The sequence below is a fragment of the Dermacentor variabilis genome, chromosome 3, assembly GCF_050947875.1.
Source record: "Dermacentor variabilis isolate Ectoservices chromosome 3, ASM5094787v1, whole genome shotgun sequence".
NCBI lineage: Eukaryota > Metazoa > Arthropoda > Arachnida > Ixodida > Ixodidae > Dermacentor > Dermacentor variabilis.
In genome coordinates this window covers 189,372,010-189,393,270 of record NC_134570.1, presented here as the reverse complement: position 1 = coordinate 189,393,270, position 21,261 = coordinate 189,372,010, and the positions used below count along the sequence as shown (strand labels likewise).

At 43.9% G+C, this 21,261-nt stretch overlaps 1 protein-coding gene across 3 annotated transcripts in view; it reads right to left on the bottom strand.

Annotated features, from left to right (window-relative positions):
* Nucleotides 1–4,520: 4,520 nt before the first annotated feature.
* Nucleotides 4,521–21,261, bottom strand: part of LOC142576572 (3-oxoacyl-[acyl-carrier-protein] reductase FabG-like) — a 73,806-nt gene continuing 57,065 nt past the window's right edge. For all 3 annotated transcript variants that reach the window (XM_075686753.1, XM_075686755.1, XM_075686754.1), the window contains 3 exons: nt 10,373–10,409; nt 9,047–9,110; nt 4,521–5,154 (listed from right to left, as the gene is read on the bottom strand). In XM_075686753.1, coding sequence (XP_075542868.1) covers nt 4,963–5,154; nt 9,047–9,110; nt 10,373–10,409 — 293 coding nt within the window. In that variant the 3' untranslated portion in view covers nt 4,521–4,962. The remainder of the gene's footprint in view (nt 5,155–9,046; nt 9,111–10,372; nt 10,410–21,261) is intronic.

Sequence of the window (21,261 nt, the reverse complement as noted above, 5' to 3'; positions counted from 1 at the left end):
TAACAGTTGTGTCTTACAAGTACTCACGTATGGGGCAGAAACCTGGAGGCTTACGAAAAGGGTTCTGCTTAAATTGAGGACGATGCAACGAGCTATGGAAAGAAGAATGATGGGTGTAACGTTAAGGGACAAGAAAAGAGCAGATTGGGTGAGGAAAAAAACGCGAGTTAATGACATCTTAGTTGAAATCAAGAAAAAGAAGTGGGGGGTATGGGCAGGACATGTAATGAGGAGGGAAGATAACCGATGGTCATTAAGGGTTACGGACTGGATTGCAAGGGAAGGGCAGCGTAGCAGGGGGCGGCAGAAAGTTAGGTGGGCGGATGAGATTAAGACGTTTGCAGGAACGGCATGACCGGGGTTGATGGAGAAGTATGGGAGAGGCCTTTACCCTGCAGTGGGCGTAACCAGGCTGATGATGATGATTACTGAACTTTCAAGAACCACCGTGTGTGTGTGTGTGTATATATATATATATATATATATATATATATATATATATATACATATATATATAAATAGAGAGAGAGAGAGGGAGAGAGGTAATTTCTGCAGCACACATGATGCATGAATATGGCTCATCTTCCTTACGGAGTATTGCTTGCATTCAAGATGTCAGAAAGTGCTCATTGTGGTGGTGCTTATCATACAAATGTAGTGCAAAACAATGGGAAAATTACGTTTATTGTAGGTTGATTTTCGTAGGCACCATTGACTTGAAACGCTAGGAATGACGTCGTGATCAGCGTCTATACCCGGGCAAAATGGCCTCTCGTTATACTTTTTCATACAGCTGAATCGTTATTTTGAGGATAGGTGCCGCGGTAACCTGGTGGCTCAAGCACTTCGCATTTCGACGGGAAAGCGAACGCAACGTTTTTTTTTAGCGCGTGTTTATTGACCCCAGGTGGTCACAATCTCCACCTGTCCATCCCTCGTGATCCACAGCAGTCTCGGGATGTTAAGTCTCGCAAACTGAATTCTTTAACCACACCTTGCTTTATATCCTCCCTCCCTACTAACGTCAATCCCGGCCACGGCGGCCGCATTTTGATGGGGGCGAAAACACCCGTGTACTTAGATTTAGGTGCACGTTAAAGAACCCCAGGTCGTCGGAATTTCAGGAGTCTCCCACTTATGGCCATGGTAGCTTGTCGCAACATCACATGCGCCCCACAGGTAAATAGGTGAAGCAAGCTAGCGTGTGCAAAGCAGTGAAGCTTCTGATATTTGTAATACAGTTGCAGTAGGCTCACAATAGGCTCCCGCCTTCCTGCTTCGAAATTATCACTGAATCATTAGTTACAACGGAGCTGCATAAAAGGCACGGTTCGAGGGCATTTTTCTCTCACTCCAAAAAATATGTGTCAGTTTTACGGATGGCGCATCCTCGTTGAGGCCGGCGGAATTGAGTAGAAATATTCGCCGGTCCAACAAATATAGACGTGCCATCAAAATCTCGCCGAATTATTCGACATCTCAGAATAGTGGAGCCGTATTACCTTTATACCGTCGAGGCAAGGCAATTATTAAGTAAATGCAGTTACCTCTATTCGCAAGTGTGTATCTTGGCGGCGGATCATATTTGACAGAGCATTGTGAACGAGGTTGAGTTTCTCAGGCAAAGCCAAGTTTCCGGCTAAACCGCGACTGCAACGAACAATCCCCAGGACACCGAATAAAAAGAAAACAAAACATTGAAGAACAACATTCGCCTGGCGAAGCAGTTCTTTAGTAGGGCTCTTGATTCCTGCTCGCACTCATCGCAATTACAGAAGCTGTACCTTCTTAGCAACCCGCCGTGGTTGCTCAGTGGCTATAGTGTTGGGCTGCTGAGCATGAGGTCGCAGGATCCAATCCCGGCCACGGCGGCCGCATATCGATGGGGGCGAAAACATCCGCGTACTTAGATTAAGGTGCACGTTAAGAACCCCAGGTCGTCGGAATTTCAGGAGTCTCCCACTACGGCGTGCCTAATAATCAGAAAGGCATCTTGGCACGTAAAACGCCATAACATAATGAAATGTGTGTTCTTAGCATAGCTGCTAAACTTTTGATCTTGATTGATGCTTATCTACTTAATAGAACATAGCGAGTGGTTCTATATGGCGTATCGTCATCTTACGCGAATGTATTATCCAGCGTTCCGCAAGGATCCGTTCTGGGCCCACTTGTTTTTCTGATACTCACCAATGACCTTGATGACATTGCTGTAGCCGAATTAAACTATGCGCTGACGATTGCTGCATCTCTTGCAACGTTGGCTGTGAAGCGGATTACCACTTCGTGCAGCATGACCTAAACTCTGTTCTATCGTGGTGCGGCAGGTGGAACATAATAATTAATATTTCAGTGTGCCAACTGATTAGTTTCACAAATAAAAACGACCTTTCATGAAATATCTCATCAATGACATTACCTTGTTTGTTGTGACACAGTTTAAGTACCTCGGCATTATTTTTTCGAGCAGGATGTCCTGGCATGCTCACGTAGAGTATTTAACAGCAAATGCAAGCCGGGTGCTGAACTTTTTGCGACGCAATTTTCAGACATGCTCCTTGTACATTGCAAAGGTATGCCCTATCTTAGAGTATGCGTGCGTGGTATGGGACCTGGCAACAAAAATACAGATATACTGAAGCACATACAGAAGCTGAAGCTCGATTTGGGAGATCTCATGACTTCACGAACCGGTCGGCTAATACATTGTGAAACGCTTGGGGTGACTCTACCTTTCTGAGAGGCGTAAGTAGTTACGACTAACATTGCATTTAACATTCTCAAAAATAAAACCGGCAATACTAGTGAAGTTTACCCACAGTAACCCGCTTACGTGTCCGCCCGCGTGTAGAACAGTGAGAAAATACGAAAGTATAACTGCCGAATGAATATTTTTTTTAATATTCGTTTTCCCCGTGTTATACACACGATTAGGACTGTGTGCCGGATGTGATTTTTAATGCGCCTCCTCCATCCCTTTCCACACTTTTAGAAGACTACGTTTCTATATCTTGACATAAATAACTTGTACATCGTTTGCCAGTTTTATTGTAGATCTTGTATTTTTGTATTGTGTTCTGTTCACCATTGTGTTATCATTAAACTGTTGCGTTGCTTTTCGTTTGTATTCTGGGTGGACTCTGTATATTTTACCGCATGTCTACAGTCCACATTTCATACGTCCTCCGTACACTAATGCCCATTAGGCCCTTGTAGAAAGCTGTATAGATAGATAAATTAAAAAATAAGTAAATAAATTTATGCTTTCTTGTTTAATAATTCAAATTGTTTGTTGCTAATGTACATTTTTGGTGTACGCTGTACTGCATCTACTGGGCGCAATCAGAGATCTCAGTGAAGCACCCATTGCCTCATGTCCCTGTATCAACTTGAAAGTTTATGTATTTGGAAGAAATAACTGTTCATTCAAATGATCTTTCAGACACTCATGGCTCACCATGTCAGATTGATAAATCGGTCTATGTTTCCTTATATAACTGACATATGCACCATGTTGTGTCGTTGAGCGGAAATACGGGTGGGAAGAAACTGAGTGAACAGGACAGGCGCTCTGTACTGTCCACTCCGTTTCTTCCCGCCCGCATTTCCGCTCAACGACACCACATGATGCACCAACTTGCCCAACAGTCTACGCTTCTGACTCACGCATTTCCAGGCTCTTCCACCTATTGTTATAGTAATTGAAATATGTACGCACGCAGTCCGGTTTGTGGCTGGTATGCAGAAATAAATTTGCGCTTCTCTAAGTGTAACTGTGCGTATACATACACACACACACACACACACACACACACACACACACACACACACACACACACACACATATATATATATATATATATATATATATATATATATATTTAGTTACTTTATTGACACTGCAATATTGCTAATATCCCATGGGGTCTTCGATGGGAGGGCACATACATCAGCACTGTGTAAAAGAGACATAAGGGGTACGTGAAGCACAATACAATAGACTGTTACAATTATTATGCATCAAGTCAACTATGGCAAATAGGAAGAACATTAGTACATGGACCACAGTAGCACAGCAGTACATGGAACACAGAAGCGCCGTGTGTGTCCCTGTGTGTGTTCTTCTATCCCGTCTTTTAATCGCGCTGCGGTACACCTCTTGAACAGTAACAAAAGTAACCAAAAGAAAAACAATACAACAAAACCAATGGTAGAACATCTTTTGAGATGCAAGCGGGAAATTGAACTACAGAGAACATAATACCATGGAGAAACGTAGAAAATAAGATGCAATATTACTGACGAACAGCTTTGCATGCATTGTTTTCTCGAACAACACTGGAACGTATTCTAAAATCGGAGTGCTCGTGGCTGAATGGTCCAGTCGTTCCGCCCTCTGATTGTTCAATTAAAATAAGAGTATTTGAAAGACTTTCAGTTGTGCCTGCGTTTAACAAGGCTATAAGGATGTTTATTACGTGTATATCTCGTAAAAAGACATAGAGATAAAGATAAAGAGATAACTTTAGAAGTGCCACTGTTTATTTCGCCATGGAATAACTGAAACCAAAACGTAGGACGGGCTGGTCTTGCTCGATTTTGAAAGGTTAGCATAGCAGCTTGCTTTAGTACACTAGTTGGTGAATCAGTTGGCTTGTATTTATCAAAAATAAACGTTAATGCCTTTCTCTGGACACCCACGAGTCTGTCAACAAGTTCGTTACTGAAAGCAAATCAACGAGAGTTAGCCCAACAAAAAGAGTGATTGAAAAATCATGCGATATGCCAACAGCTTTGTGCCGAGGGATATCAGGTGAAGGCGCCCTCTAAGGAAGAAAAGTCTCGGTTTACTGCAGTCAACTTTATGTGTTCAACATGCCTATATATATATATATATATATATATATATATATATATATATATATATATATATTATGTAGACAATGCAACCGTCTAATGCTTTCACTGTTTCAATGGGTCTGGTGGCGTAATGTCCAGAGGCGTCATGAGCAGATGCCCTCCATCCACCGGCAAGGCATGCCCTGTGATGAAAGATGCCTCGTCTGAGGCCAGGAATGCAATGGCACACGCTACTTCATCCATGGTTCCAAGACGACCCAGGAGGTGGGCATGAGCCATAGCCTTGGTCTGGCGCTACGCGATTGGAAAAGCAGTATTAATAGTATCAGCATTAGATATTCGCAGGGTAAATGAACAGAAAACCCTCAAACGTTCTCAACCACACATTTTTTCCTCGGAACAACAAGAAAAGGTCACGGTCAACGATGCTTTAATATTCAAATTTACGGAAAGAAAACCCAGCCAAATTGATTCGGACTCACTAACAAAATTAGAGGCAAGCACGCTCAGCCTAACTAACTGAATCATGAACCAGTAAGCTCCGAGGGTTACGTACGTGTAAGGAATCAAGAGCTCGTTAATACCGATGGAATCACAGACCGAGACCGGCTTCGTACTAACCTTCCTTACACTATCACGCTGTGGCATGCGTCAGGGCGGAAATGTTCTACAGTACTCATTAAAATTGTTCAACCGAATGCAATGGTTCTGTAACTATGACATTAACCGCTGTGACTTTGTGCACCACATACTAGTTTAGCGTTTCCTTGGCCTCTAGCCGCATTGAAACGTAGGAGCGACTATTATTCAAGCGTTCATTCTTAATAGTAGAGGAAATGTACTATTCAGGCTCAATTGCATCATGCTGGTCGGTTTATAACTAACCTAGACTTAGAAGGAACCGTTTGAGGAACGCATATTGACTCCTCTGAATTACCCCTGTGACCCAGATCATCATGTTGATGGATGAACTATAATGGCGCCCCTTTACAACGAGGCAGTGACAAATAATTAACCATTGAGCTTGATATTGTGTCTCTTCGCCAAAGCATCTCAGACTCTACGGTAAAGATATATATGACTGTCATGAGCCCAGCACCATCTGTTTCATGTTTTTTTTCACGGGTTCTCTCAACAACTCTTGTTTATTTTGATCGCTGGCCAGCTGATGCTCGCATCAGCATTGAATTTCAGCGCTTCTGGTAGGCGAATATTGTGTCATTTCAGCACAATGTGCTGAGTCCTCTCCTGATTTTTCCTGCACAAGCATTTGCGTCTGCCCAGTGGTGCACAGCCAACACCCTATTTTCACGGACCTGTATTTTTCTGGAAGCTCGTTTTCTTTGGGAGGGGGGGGGGGGAGGGGAAATTCGCAAGCTGCTTCAATCAATGGCGACAGTCCTAGTAACGACATTTCCAATTAAGATGCCTTTTTCAACACTCAGGCGCATGCAAAGCTGCCTCCGGAGCAAGAAAGGCGCTTTGAGATAGAATTGTTTGGTGCTGTTAATTGGTGCTGTTAAACGTCCACAGAAGTTTCTTGGTTTTCAAACATTTTGCATGAATTAGAAACGAAGGCACGGTGACTGGGCCTAAAATGTAGTCTGCGCAGCAATAAGTCGGGTTGGGCCTTTCATTGGATTTAGTGCAATCTGTGCATGAAATATGTATTTGCTCCTTGGCAATGTCTGTTTACTGGTTGAGCGTACACACACACACACACACACACACACACACACACACACACACACACACACACACACACACACACACACACACACACACACACACACACACACACACACACACACACACACACACACACACACACAGACACGCATATATATATATATAAATATATAAATATAATAAAAAAATTAAAATCGAACATCCCGAAACCGCTGTCGTAACACGCGACTACGACGGCAGCTGCCAAGCCGAGGTAATGGCGCGAGCGGAGAAGCCAGGGGGCAGTGCGCGTGCGTAATGGTGACCAGAGGAGTGGGCATTGCCCTTGCCGCGGATACGCCAATAAGGTGACTGCTGATTACCAAGTGTTATAACATTTATTGTAATCAAGAGCAACAACTGGAAGGCACACCGCGCAGTCATATATTTCGCCAGTTGAGAGGGGTAGGGGAACAGCCAGCACCTCCACCCGGCTGCTAGACTACACGCCGCATGCAAGAACCATGTAACATCAGGGAGGAGCTTTGCGCCGCTCTTAACTCTCTTGCATGCGTAACCATGGGAACAAATAAAATTTAAGGTCGGATATCGCGAAGCACAGACACGCTATAGAAGAATTCTTCCGACTGATACAGTGAAGAAACACGACTGCCTTCAACGTTCAATACAAACGTAGCCACTTACTGCAGTTAACAAAAAGTTCAATATTCAATGTTAGGTAATTGGGCTGCTGGCAGCGATAATTTTCATCTCACTGTGCGTACTACAAGCTAGATAACTTTTTTGCCCAGGCGGTCTTCAGGTGCCTCTCAGTGCCTAACTTTAAAAAACGCAGAATGCTTAATTTAGAACACCTGGCATATATATATATATATATATATATATATATATATATATATATATATATATATATATATATGATTTTGCGCACAATTTGGAAAATTGCCCTCGTCCCTTCAGAAAAATCTGGTGTGGTACGAAGATTTGCCCCTGTATGTGTTGTCGCATAAGAGGCAGCTAGCTAGGGCATCGAATATTAGGCACTACCCTTTGTTTCTTTGTACAAAGTCCTTTTAAACATTTCTTTCTTGTCATATATATAATTCCACAATTTTTTTTACTGTTTCGTTTCCATAAAAAATATAGAGTCACTGTTCGTTTCGCTTTCTTTTCCATCGCTCCAGATTTTCTATTCGCACTTCCAATATTTCTGTTTCGTTGCTCTTTAGCTTTTACAAGTTCCCGCTCTTGATGTGCGTTTGTTTATTCATTTGTGCCTTCCATTTTAATTTATGTTTCTGAGTCGGTCTGCAGACCAAAATTCGCTCAGTGCTTTTCTAACTTCAGGGGGTGATAACAATTTATTGGTATCCCCTCTGCAACGGCGCAATGACAAACAGTCACTGAGCCTGCATGAAATAATTAGGTATTCTGTACATGCTTTTTGTTGTAGCATTCCTGTGAACATCTCCTTAATCTTCCTTGTTTTCCTCATAACTGGGTTACCAAGGGCAAAACATACTGGGGCAAAGATTTTCAACACAGTGAGGCATGTGTCTGCTGCAGAAAAAATACCGAGACAACTCAGCACATCTCAATGAAATCCAATAGCATCCACCTAGCAATACCCGTTTGTAACGCCCACCTTTCACAAGCACTCCATTTTATGGCGTATGGAAGCATTACTAGGTCTGCAGTGGAGGTAAGCAATAGGTGTTAAAATTGCTGGCGGGAAAAAATTAGGACCGGATAAGATCCGATCAGTTACCGGTATACGCATATCAAGGTTGTAAAGAAGTCAGAAAAGGTTAGTGAGGTGTACGCGAAGTGCTTCACTGACATGCATTTGTAGCATACCTGATTAGCCTTTGCAAAGTAGGTGAATATTTGTCCCCGCCCAGCCCCAAAGTTGATGCCAATCAGTCATCATCCTCACCCCCACCACCACCAGCACTGTCGGTCCAATAAAGCTCATCATCAGCGCTCCAGATAGGAGCGCGGCAGCAGCAGACGGCTCATACGCACCGGTCTGCCACCGGTGCAATGTCGCAGGCTACGAGATCTTAGAAGCCTATGCAAGGGGCATCACGTGAACTTCCAGACGGCGCCGCTAGTTGCCACCGCATGTCGAGAAGAAAGGGCGAGAGAAGAGCGCTGCTGCAGTACACACCTCTCGCATGACGTTTTTTGGCTACACGCCTACATGGATAGTCATCGTTGGGGGAGTTGTGGGCGAATTTTTTAAGGGTACTGCCATCTAAGACGCTTCGAGCAAAATTTTCTCTCGTGCGGCATCACTGGTTCACGTCAGGCCTACGTTATCTCCATATTTCCGAATACACGTGGGCGTGTACAATTTTCCTTACAGCATATGCGGTTGTGTTCGCATGTCGGTTTCTACAGAACAAGATAGAACGCCTCTGTTCCAGACAACTTCACATGCCAAGACCTGTTAGAAGTCTTTATCCAGCACAAATATAGGCATAATTTTGCTCACCTCAAAATGATCCTCTTTGCTTTCGCCGGGTCTCCGGCCCATATTAGTAGCAATCACGCCAGGGCTAAAAGGGACATAATTAGTAATATGAATGTGAAAGAACAAAGTGCCTTTGTGCTGAGACAAGTTTGTCGAATTGCCACAACATGGCACACGTCGGTTGTGTCGGCTTTCATTTTCTAGTCGGGCCTTTGTGTGCGCGCCTCTTAATCATTTATTCTCAATAGGAGTGCGATAAGAAATCAGGCTAACAATCAGATAAGAAAAAAAGGACGTGATAGATCGCAACGTGTCCGAAACGTAAACACTCTTTTACATGTTAATCGTTCGTCGTTTGTTACGCTCAAATGAAACAGAAATATGAATTTTGTCATTTGTATATTTCGCTACTATTGCACAATATTCTCACACTCCAAACAGACGGTGAGAAACAACAGGATATTTAGTTCCCTCCATTTACACAAACAAGGTAGATTGCGCCTGTGGACAAAACATTTACCGTGTTACAAAACGGTGACGACATTTGCTCGCACAATGTAAGTCATGTTTAAAGTATAAGAAGCCTATATTGCGATACGGGTAGATACATTTCCATCTTTCAACAGCACATACCTATTACATAAACGTTGCGCATGGCATTATTAATAATCCGAAAATTTCCTATGTGGTTCCAGTATAGTTTCGGTGTTATTCAGAAGCCATACGGCAAATCAGAAAATATAAGGAAAACGGACCTATATACGGAACTATACGAAACCGTGCCGAAACCATAGCAGTCGCAAGGCACGCCCACACTCCGGCGTGCCAGGTAAGCAGATTGTAAGTTTGCCTCGTACAAACACCCGAATTTATTTTGCGAGCTGTCACCGAAGTCTTTCTGAAAATAATTGTTTGGTTTATGGAAATCACTGGTCAATAGCTCCAATATATTAAAACACGTGAAAGGTAATGAAATCAATCGACACTTGCACACCTGTCTTCAACTACTCATTGTGTGAATCGGCAAGAAATGAGCCACGAGCGAGATTTTCGGTAACACTGCGGCCCTCAACAAAGGACGAAACATGGCTCTGAGAATTTCGATATGCATTAATAACCACGAAGGATAACAACGTTTTTCATGTCATCGCAGGTTTTCTTTTTTCGTCTAGCACCACAGAAGATCTCGTGCCATCCAGCCATATCAAATGTTTATCGTTTTAACACGAATGTGCGTCCGCACCACGTGTTGAGAATGAAAAATTGAAAGAAAGAACACAGTTCCGCTAATTCGACAATGGTGTGCATGTTTGTAGAGACATTAAAAGTAGACTTCCATATACTCACTTCACAGAATTCACACGCACTCCATACTGTGCATTTTCTGTAATAGCAAAGTAAGAATTGTCACCACTATTAGAGAACGTTCCAAAAGTGCCTTCTTTTTTACTATACCTGAACGGCACCATAAAGGACATTACACGAGGGGTGGGTACCGGGATATAACATAATTACAGTCAAAATTGCTTTATAAAGGTCAAATGACTACAAATCAGTTAGTGAATACAAGGCATCATAAATAATAACGGTTCGTAGCAGCATACACGACAATCCTATGTATAACGTCAATGTGCGTGAGTTCTTCGACGGCAGATTTGACTGCTGCAGGGTCGGTGACCGTAACAATTTGGCCGTGAAGGTGAATCCAGTCACGCGCAGTACGAACAAAAAATTTGTAGGACGCTTAAGACTCTACTTTAAGACTGGAACGCGATAGCGTGCAAAGGAGAAGACTGCTTCTCATGATTCCTGCCAACTGATGCGTAGCTAACCATAATGTTTACAGGGAAGCGCTGGCCGCGAACGCTATTGCACGAAGGCGGGCCTTGTGGTAGAAACGCGGCCTCTTGCGTGGGCCGCGATGCCAAGGAGTCGAGTACCAGTTGGGGTTATTGCAAGGAAGCCGGCGCGCCACTGCGTTGCCCCCAAGACACCTGGGCGCCATTGCGCACAAATTGCGGACGCCGCGGCCGGTCTGTGAATCGTAGAAACGCTAGAAAAGGAGTTTTCGCGTAAACGTTTTTCTCGTATACACAAATTACAAACCGAGAGCTATCATATCTATAGGTTGTGTTTAGGTGGTAGTTTATAATTTTTTGACGTGTTCTAGGTTGAGAAGTTCAATTATTTCAGTCAACTGCTTGCTTTATATGGAGGGCCCGGGTATTGGTAATTCGAAAATATAAACGCCGGACGCGGGACGCCGACTTTTCTGCGACACGGGCTGCTTAGCGCTAACGCGTTAAAATGATTGATGAATAGTTCAGGTGCGGAGCACCTGGAGGGAAGACGGCGGCGTTCAAATGGGTGTTGCGTGACATGCGATGGACGGGAACGATTAGTTAAATTTTAGGCTGTAAACAGTGAAGGAATTTGTGATAAAGATTTAGTTGAGAATTTCTTCGGCGATGAGCCAGGGCGGGTGGATCAAGGTGTGATTTTAGCGCATATGATGCTACAGTTGTATGAATAATTACTAAAGATGAATCCAGCATCTTGGTTCTGGCCTACTTCGAGGGTTTTAATTAGGTTTATTTGGAAAGGGTAATTATATTGCACATGCCTAATGTAGTTTTGACGAACTAGCGTTTTGCATGCCATGAGCTTAATAGACGAAGGTGCAAAGGGAAGATTGCAACGCATGTAGCCCAAGACACGGTTTGCAGAGTTAGTAACTTCATTAACATGATTTGTTCAAGTTAGGTCGTGGGAGATGTGAACACTGAGGTATTTGAACAAGACAAAGGGAATTATAAAACAGGAGTTGAATTATATTCAGGGGTTGAAGATGTTGCTGCGACCGTGAAATGAAATTAGTACAGCTTTATTAACGTTGAGAGGCATTTGCCATGTTCTACACCACTCTTCTATCTGAAGAAGATCGTTCTGGAGGATAGAAATATCGGATGAGTTTGTTATAGGGCGGTATGAAATACGATCATCGGTATGGTATGAAGAACTATATTTAGGTCCCGAGGGATCAGTCTGGGACTGATGCGGGCCGCTCCCACGTCGGTCAGAGAGGCCGAGCCCCTCTGCCGTCACACGGGCCCTCTGGACAGCCCTGAGTTGGTCCGCCAGCACTTCACTGTGCGGCATCCACTGCCACCACTGTTCACCTCGAGAACCATCACCGGCCAATGCCAAGCAGCGCAAAAGCATGTGTTCTAAATCGAACAAACACCCACACTTACTACAATGGGCTGAAACACCGAAGTCCATCATCATCATCATCATCATCAGCCTGGTTACGCCCACTGCAGGGCAAAGGCCTCTCCCATACTTCTCCAACAACCCCGGTCATGTACTAATTGTGGCCATGCCGATCACCGAAGTCCGTATTAATCTTATTCATGATGACCGGATTATGGTACGTTAATATCTGCAGAAGCCCTAATGTAACCTCATGTGGCCTAATTGATTGAGATTGTGGCCGGGGGAATGCCCTGCGCCCTAAGTAATAGTGTTTGCTTATTTCATTGTAGGTTCACAGTTGGTCCCTGTATTCAGGAGCGGGAGATCCATCCCCTTCAGGGAGTACACAGGATACTAATCCTCGTGCCTCCCTGTGCGCCACCTCGTTGGGGTTACTCCACTGTCCCTCCACTGTCCCCATATGCGCCGGGAACCAAGTAACTGTGTGCGAAGTGATATCCCTACCCTGCAGCAGTCTGTTAGCCGGTTCCGCAGCAAGTCCTCTCGAAAAGGCATTAATCGCAGATTGCGAGTCACTAAACACCAAAACTCTTCTTGAATAAGTTAGTGATAGAGCAATAGCCACCTGTTCGGCAACCCCCAGATCTTTGGTATAAATGGAAGCGGCATTTCTAACGCTCCCTTTGCCATCTACCACGACCACCGAATAAGCATTTTTACCATTAATCGATGCGGCGTCAACAAACGCAGACTCCTCCTCCTGATCCTTTGCCTCTCGCAACAAAGCCCTAGCTCTCGCGACCCACCTCCTTACATTGCGCACGGGGTGCATATTTCGCGGCAACGGACGAACCATGATATTTGCCCTAAGGTTCACGTTCAACTCGTGTAGGGGCGCCCTATCGTGCGACACAGCCACCGATTCTTCAAATGATTCTAAAATATACCTACTCGCGAGCAACCGCTCCCTCTGTGCAGTACGCTGAGCCTCGGCAGTTTCATCTAAAGTATTATGCAAACCCCGTCGTAACATATCGTTTGACGTAGTCATAGACAGACCAAGCGCAGCCTTGACGGCTTTTCTGATTAATGCTTCCGATTTATTTTTCTCCACCCTAGTCCAACTTAGCATAGCTGCCACATACGAGAAGGGACACATAATAAATGCGTGAACTAAGCGCATCCCACCTTGTTCTCCTAAACCCCTATGTCTATTAGAGGTCCTTCTTATAAGTCTTATGGCCTCCTCCGTCATCTTGGTAATGCGCTGAGTGGTTCTAATGTTCGATCCGTTCGCTTCAAATACAAAACCCAGGAGCCTGATTGCTTCAACTTTGGGTATTCCCTAGTATGAATTGTAATGCAAGCCTCAATTTCCGGTACCCAACCCTTCGGCCTGCGACCTAGCTTCTTAGATTTGAAGATCAACTCCGACTTTTTAGTGAAGCGCTTGAGCCCCATGAGACCCAGATGCTCCTCCTTAAGCGTTACCGCCTTCTGCAGTCTAGCCTCAAGCTCTCCATGGCTACCAGTGACACCCCATATAGTAATGTCATCCGCGCAGATAGAATGGCCAATATCCTGGACAGTGTCCAGTGTATTAGCCAACTTCGACACCGCCAGCTTGAATAACATAGGCGAGAGTAGGGATCCTTGCACAGTACCACAGCAACCCAATTTGAAGACTTGCGACTTTACTCCCCAAACCTGAGACATGTCCTTCTATCCATAAGGAAAGCCTTGACAAAATGGAAAAGCCGCTGCCCCATAATCAAGTCCGACAGCACCTGGAGAATGAAAGAATGTGGGATTTTATCAAAAGCTTTTTCAACATCAAGTCCAATTAGTGCCTTAGTATTCCTTGTCCGCCGGTCAAGAAGCTGATGCCTAATCCTGATCATGGCATCCTCAGTCGAGAGGCCAGGCCGAAATCCTATCATCGAGTGTGGAAAGACCCCATTGCCCTCAACATAACGCGTTAGCTTATTTAAAATGACATGCTCAGTGAGTTTCCCCAAAGAGGATGTGAGGGAAATGGGTGTGAGATTTTCAAGCCATATGGCCTTCCCCGGTTTCGGTATCAGAACAGTAGTTGCAAGTTTCCACTTATCCGGGAAAGAGCCTTCCTTCCATCGGCAATCGATCTCTGGCGTAAGGAATTCTACAGACCCGTCGTCTAAATTCCGTAAGATTTTGTACGTAATGCCATCCGGCCCTGATGCTGATCGACCATTAAGATTCTGCAGCGCCATCCTCATATCACTTTCAGTAAATTCTTCATCCATAGCTGCATTTTCGTCCCCACTATATCCCAAAGTCACGTCAGGTCTATCGTGCCAGGTCTCCAACGGAAGGTATCTCTCAGCCAAATCCTTCAGCAACTCCTGCTCCGTGCAGTCGCGACACGCTTGATGGACCAGCTTACATGTCACAGTCCTCTGATTAGATTTAGTGTTTGTCTCATCTAGTAAATGTCTGAGCAAACTCCAGGCGCCTCCCCTCTTAATGCGACCATCAATAGAATTGTGTACTTCATCCCATTGCTGCTTGCAGAGTACCCGACAATGGCCTTCAATTTCCTGATCAAGCACTGCTGTACGCTTTCTAAGCCTTCTATTCAATCGCTGACCCTTATATCTCGTTAATATCGACTCTTTCGCTTCCAGCAAATGCGCCAGGTGACTATCCATGTGTTCCGTGTCAATATCGGTCTGAACCTTTTTAGTGGACGCCTCAACGCCACTTTTAAGCTGAGTAGTCCACTGTTCCAAGGTCAACTCATTTGCCTCATCTTCGATTCTGTGTGCTCTTCGTTTCCTAAAGGCATCCCAGTCAACCATCCTGAATGTGCGCTCCTTTTTATTAGCCACTACCAAAGAAATCATAAGTACGTAATGATCGCTACCAAAATCTATATTAGAATGTGACCAGGACGAATCCACCACCCCCCGAACAGAAGTGAGATCAGGTGTCGAATCTCTTCATGTCGGCATGCCACAGCTGGTGGGATACGAAGGGTCTGTAATCAGAGTTAAATTCAAGTCTGGGGCTTGCTGCCATAATCTCTCCACCTTAATAGTGCTATAAACATACTTCCACACATGATATGATGCATTAAAGTCCCCTTCAATAAGCAACGGTGCAACCTTAGCCAGATTGGTTGATTTGGTCAAGGGAGATTTGAAACTGTGCTTCGTGTCCCGGGGGCTACTGTACAGGTTAAGCAGGTAAACGCTCCTCCGACATGACCTTTGCCGACGTAAAATTACCTCCACTATAATATATTCAATCTTGCAATCCACCATGTGAACATCATGTCTAAGATACGCCAACCTTCTGTCAATGAGAGTAGCGAGTCCTCTGCCCTGTTCATAACTTCCACTTTGAAATCCGCTAAGGTAACGTTAGACGTCAGTGTTTCCTATAAGGTGATAACTTGAGGTCTCACACTATGCGTTCTAACAAACTGTTGCAGAGAAGCTTTCTTATGATTGAACGCCCTACAATTGCACTGCCAAAAACTAAATAAACTATTTATTAGAGCCTTCTTGACCATGGAAGTTTGGTGAACTAGTTATGAGCTCAAGTCCACTCGACGACTTACCCTGCTGGGTTAGCGGCCGAGTGCACTCCCGCTTCATAACAGGGACCAACCACCGTCTCGTTTAGATATATTTCAATTTTGCCTAATCTCTGATCCGCGATAATTTCCCGTTCTTCTATCCGCTCCAGTCTACTAATGATCTGATTTACACTTTCTTGCAATGTCGCCATCATTGCTTTAAGCTCAGAACTAACTTTGCCCTGAATTCGCATCGTCGAGGATAGGGCCCTCTTTTTCGGAGCAGGCGTCTCCTCGTCCGCCATGTTCTCTTCTGCGACCTTCACAGACCTTGGTACCTCAACCGAGTCATCATGTTTCCTAGCCTGTCCTAAGCTATCGCGGTTACCGGAAGGTAAGCTGTTCCTAAGTTCAGCTATCTCTTTGATAAGCCCGTCAATGGCTGCTTTTAAGCTATGATTCTCTCTCTCCAATTGCGCAATTCTATCCCTATCCCTATTACCATCCACATGCTCCTGACGCTGCTCGCGCGCTCGGCCGGCACTGATGCCGCCCTTGACCTCGTAAGCCCAGGTAGTCTGGCTTCCAGCAGCGCCGCCACCTCCACCAGCTGCACGAAAGCGCACCCGCGCCTCCCCAGAAGCGGATCGGCTCCTGGTCGTTGGAGACCCAGACGATGGCCGCTGCCTCGACCTGGAATGGCTCCTAGAGCGCGAGCGTCCCTTAGAGCGTTGGTGGGCACTCACAAAGCTGCACCATCTCGGCTGCCTCCTGTTCCGCCGTTAGCTGCGCCCTGGCTCTCTCCTCTCGTCGAACACGCACGACGTAGGCAAGCTCGTATCGTTGTCTGCATTGTTTATCCGTTGTCAGGTGTCGTTCGCCACAAAGCTTGCAACAAGGCACACAGTTGTGATCCTCTTCAGCGTTCCGAGCTCTGCATCCTCGGGATTCAAAACAATCGGGCGCCGGACAGACATCCGCCCGATGTCCAATCTTGCCACTGACCGAACATAGATCCAACTGCTTTCAATACAGGTAGCACCGGACCAGAGGTGGCCTATATCTGACGAAATTGGGCACTTTTAACCCGTCGAAAACAATGATAACTGATGCTGTGTTTTTGATTCGTTTGACCGCCATAGCCAGCGGATTGCGATCTTTAACAATGTTCCACTCACGTGTCGCGAGGCCATCCATAACATCCACATTGCGAATGACCCTCTTACAAGTAGTGTGTGGGGCCGTCTCGTACGCGCTGACTTCAATATCCTTGTCTGACACTCTTATTGACCTGAGTCTCACATATCATTCATCGTTGCTCCTTTCTGGCGTACTAGCTACGAAGATATTTTGCATGAAGTTAGGGCAAACGCCATCTTCCCTAATGTGCTCAATACTGAAGCCTGCCGCCTCTACGATTGCATTGCCCACTGCTGTAGAGCTAACTTTCTCCAAATTCAGTCCATCCCGTGGGCGAATGACTATTTTTATGGGTTCTTGTGGCATCGGTGACATGCGCGACGCCATCACAATGCGATTCTTGATTGCCGAGCCTCCGCGCCGCTCATCTGAGCCCCGTCATTCAGGGTTCTAACTTGAGGAACCGCCATCACCCAATCCAGGCCTCGTCGTAGCTCTAGATTTTCGGCTGGACCCTGTCCGCCATACCAGGTCTTGAGTAAAGTCCTCCACTGGGAGCACTTCCCCTTCAACGTGCATTGCTTCCATGCCGCGCTAGGTCTACCAGACGGTAGCGCTCGGCCAGCGTAGCCTGAGCACAAAAGTTCCACTAAAGTCCGAAAAAAGGGTGGCCCTCCTCAAAATCAGGTATCCGCTGAATCTTCTCGTCTTCACGGATCCGATGATATGAAGTCTGCACCACTAGATGACCAAAAAAGGCTCGGAATCTTCGGACAAGACAGACCCATAAAAGCACACAAGCCTCCTTCCAACTTCGTCGTCGTCGTTCTACGATCATCGGTGAAGAGGCGCATTTTCAATGACACGTGAATGAGTAAATGGTTACTATGTGATAAAAACTGAAGTGGCCCGAGGGTCATGCCCTGGGGGACACCGCATAAGAATTGTGAGAATGACGACCAAGATGAATTAACATATACGAACCGATGACGGTACTCTAAGAATGCTTGGATCCAATTAAGAACTGATTGGTGTAAATTTAATCGCGAAAGTTCGAGTAGTAATCGAGCATCAGGTACTTTATCGAACGCTTTTAGAAGTCAAGGCCAAATACATGGACAAGTGTATTATTATCAATGGATGAGTGAATGTCGTGCACGAATAAAGCTAGCTGTGTCTCGCAGGACTGGAATGAAAAAAGTTGATAGATGATAGAAATTTCGCTACGCCAGTACTTTCGCTACACTTTCTAATAATTTGGAGCAGACGCTTGCGATTGAAATAGGGCGGTAATTTTTGCGACAAGACCTAGTACCTTTGTTTAGAAGCTGGGATTACTCTGCCAATACGCCAGTCAACAAATATAGTACCTGTGTTAAGAGATTGCTGGAAAATTTTGGCAAGAGTGATGCTGGAAGGTTGGTTTGTATTACCTTGAATATGTTTGCCTCTATTCCGGTTGACAGTGAATTTTTTAGTGAATCCATTATTTTAACAATACCAGGCGGGTGAAACATAATGTTATTTATGTGGGTATTACAGTATGGTAATATTTAGGGCTTATTGTCAGTGTATTCGTTGCGTAAAAACCGAAGACAAAGTCATATTTAGGACATTAGCGACTTCGATTTCCGGTATAATACTGCTATGTCATCACAAAATGAGATTATGCTCGCCTCATGAGAACCTATGGTTCGCCATAAATGTTTTGTATTACACTGTAACATCGAGGGGAGTGCAAAGGAACGGAAACTGTATTTGGTTGCGCTTTAAGCAAGATATAATGCTTCGTTGTAGCGTGATACTTTTCCCATGTTAAGATCCCAAGGATGTACGCGAGGCCTTAGCTGATAGAAATGCCCGCTTCTTCTTATTTTTTTATCTTTTCAAAGTTGTATTGAACCATGGAGAGCATGCGCGCACAGCTATGTTTAGAGCGGGAATATGTAGATTAATTAAGCGCAGCATAATAGATTTCAACTTAAATTTGACTCAACAGTCCGTGAGTGAAAACAGATGTAAAATGATCACAGAACTTTGCTAGTTCATTATTTATTCTCACGTAGTCGGCATTATTGTAAAGAGTGAGCACCTTTTTGGCGCTTTTCCTGATCAGTACATTGCAAGGGAACGTACTACGGATGACTACGTGATCGCTGAAGCCTGGTAAGTGCGTGAGATCGGAGAAGCTATCGGGATGTGTCAGTAATATAAGATCGAGAGTGTTGGCAGTGTAGGTGATTATTTGTGATAAGCCGAAGCTTAGAAATGCGCTCGCGAACTCGCTAGCCAAGTTCTTTCTTGATAATGTAGTTGCTTTATCAGACCGGTCTAGGGAAGGAAAATTAAGATCCCCGAAATGCAGAATCGGCGAACTTGGATAGGCAGTGGTAATGGTGCACACAGCGTCATGAAACAATAATATAAACGACGAGTCAGTGCTGCATCGACGATAGCAGATACCAATTAGTACAGGTTGAATATTAGTTCTACAGGATATACAGAACATTTCTAAGGGAGTTGGTAATTCAACGGTAGAGGAAGATAATTGGTGCTGGGTTGCGAGGAGAACACCACGACCACGTAGACTGTTCTTCCTGTCTGTATGAAAGATAACATAATTATTGAAGGCTGGTAGGATTTCTGATTTGTTTATTGACGAGTTGGGCCTTGTTTAAATTCACAGAACTACGTTAGAACTAGATAAATGGCTTACGTTTATTATACCTCAAGGGCCCCATAAGGGACATTACTGAGAGGTGCGTACAGGTTATATAACACAATAACAGTAAAAATTTGGGAATATAGGTCAATTATAATACAAAACATGATAAATAACATAATCATAGTATCATAATAATGGCACCGTTACTCATAATAATAATAATAATAATAATAATAATAATAATAATAATAATAATAATAATAATAATAATAATAATAATAATAATAATAATGTTTATTGCCACAAAATATACAAAACAACACAGGCAGGCCGGTCTAAGCCTCAGTTGGCTTGTAGGAGCGTACCATTGAACATTATACACAAGTAAAAAAATATACATAAATTGATGAGACATGAAGAAAAAATAAGAAATAAAAATAAAACGACAGGCAAAAAATTGAAAAGAACAAGGTAACATTCGATTATCTACGATAACATACATACATACGGATAACATACATAACATACATAACATAACATGTATGGATAACATACAGTTATATATTCGGTAGCGGATCGAGAAGTGCCGTTGAAATCTACAGACCGATATCTTTAACAAGTTTCACATGCAAGTTAATGGAACATGTAATTTATACTTCAATCATGTCGCACTTAGTCAAGCACAATATTCTAAGCTCTAGTCAACATGGTTTTCGACAAGGTTTTTCATGCTCTACACAGTTAGTAGAATTGTTTCATGATCTGGCCTCGGCCATACACAAAACCAAAAGAATAGACTGCATATTTCTAGATTTCAAAAAAGCCTTTGATGTCGTTGCACATGATCTTCTCATCTCAAAACTTAAGGCCTACAAGTTGGACAATAGTGTCATAGCTTGGATGGCCGAATATCTTCGTGCAAGAGAGCAGTCTGTGGTGCTCAACCGTTTTTCTTCTGTATATGTTCCAGTTACCTCAGGTGTTCCTTAGGGATCAGTTTTAGGTCCCCTTTTATTTCTGCTCTTTATTAATCATATTGAAAGTGATCTTACGTCTTCATTTAAAATGTTTGCGGATGACTGTGTCATTTATAGAGTCAGAGATAACGCAAATGACACCTCATTATTACAGACAGGAAATGTCACTAAATGTTGAAAAATGTGTTCACGTCACCTTTTCAAGGAAGGGCGCATTTGAGCCATGAACTTATACCTTGAGTAATATGGCATTAAAGAAACTTGACGAATACAAATATTTAGGAATTTTAATGACGTCTGACTTAAGATGGAACAGGCACATTACGCATATTAAAAATAAGGCAATACGTTCATTGGGTTTCCTCCGCCGTAACTTCAGTCAAATACCTAATAAATTAAAAGAGCAATTGTATTTCACTTATGTTCGTAGTTTACTTGATTACGGTTGTATTTGTTGGGATCCGTACACGGCTGACCTCACAGAACAGCTTGAAAGAGTGCAGAATAGAGCAGCTCAGTTTGTTCTTAATGACTATAGCAGAAAATTAAGTATGACAGAAAGTAAAATTAAATTATCGTGGCAGGCATTAAAAGACCGGCGAAAAAACCTAAGGTTCAAGTTTTTCCACGCTGTTTATTATTCAAAAACAGGCATTGAGAGAGAAAGATATATTAA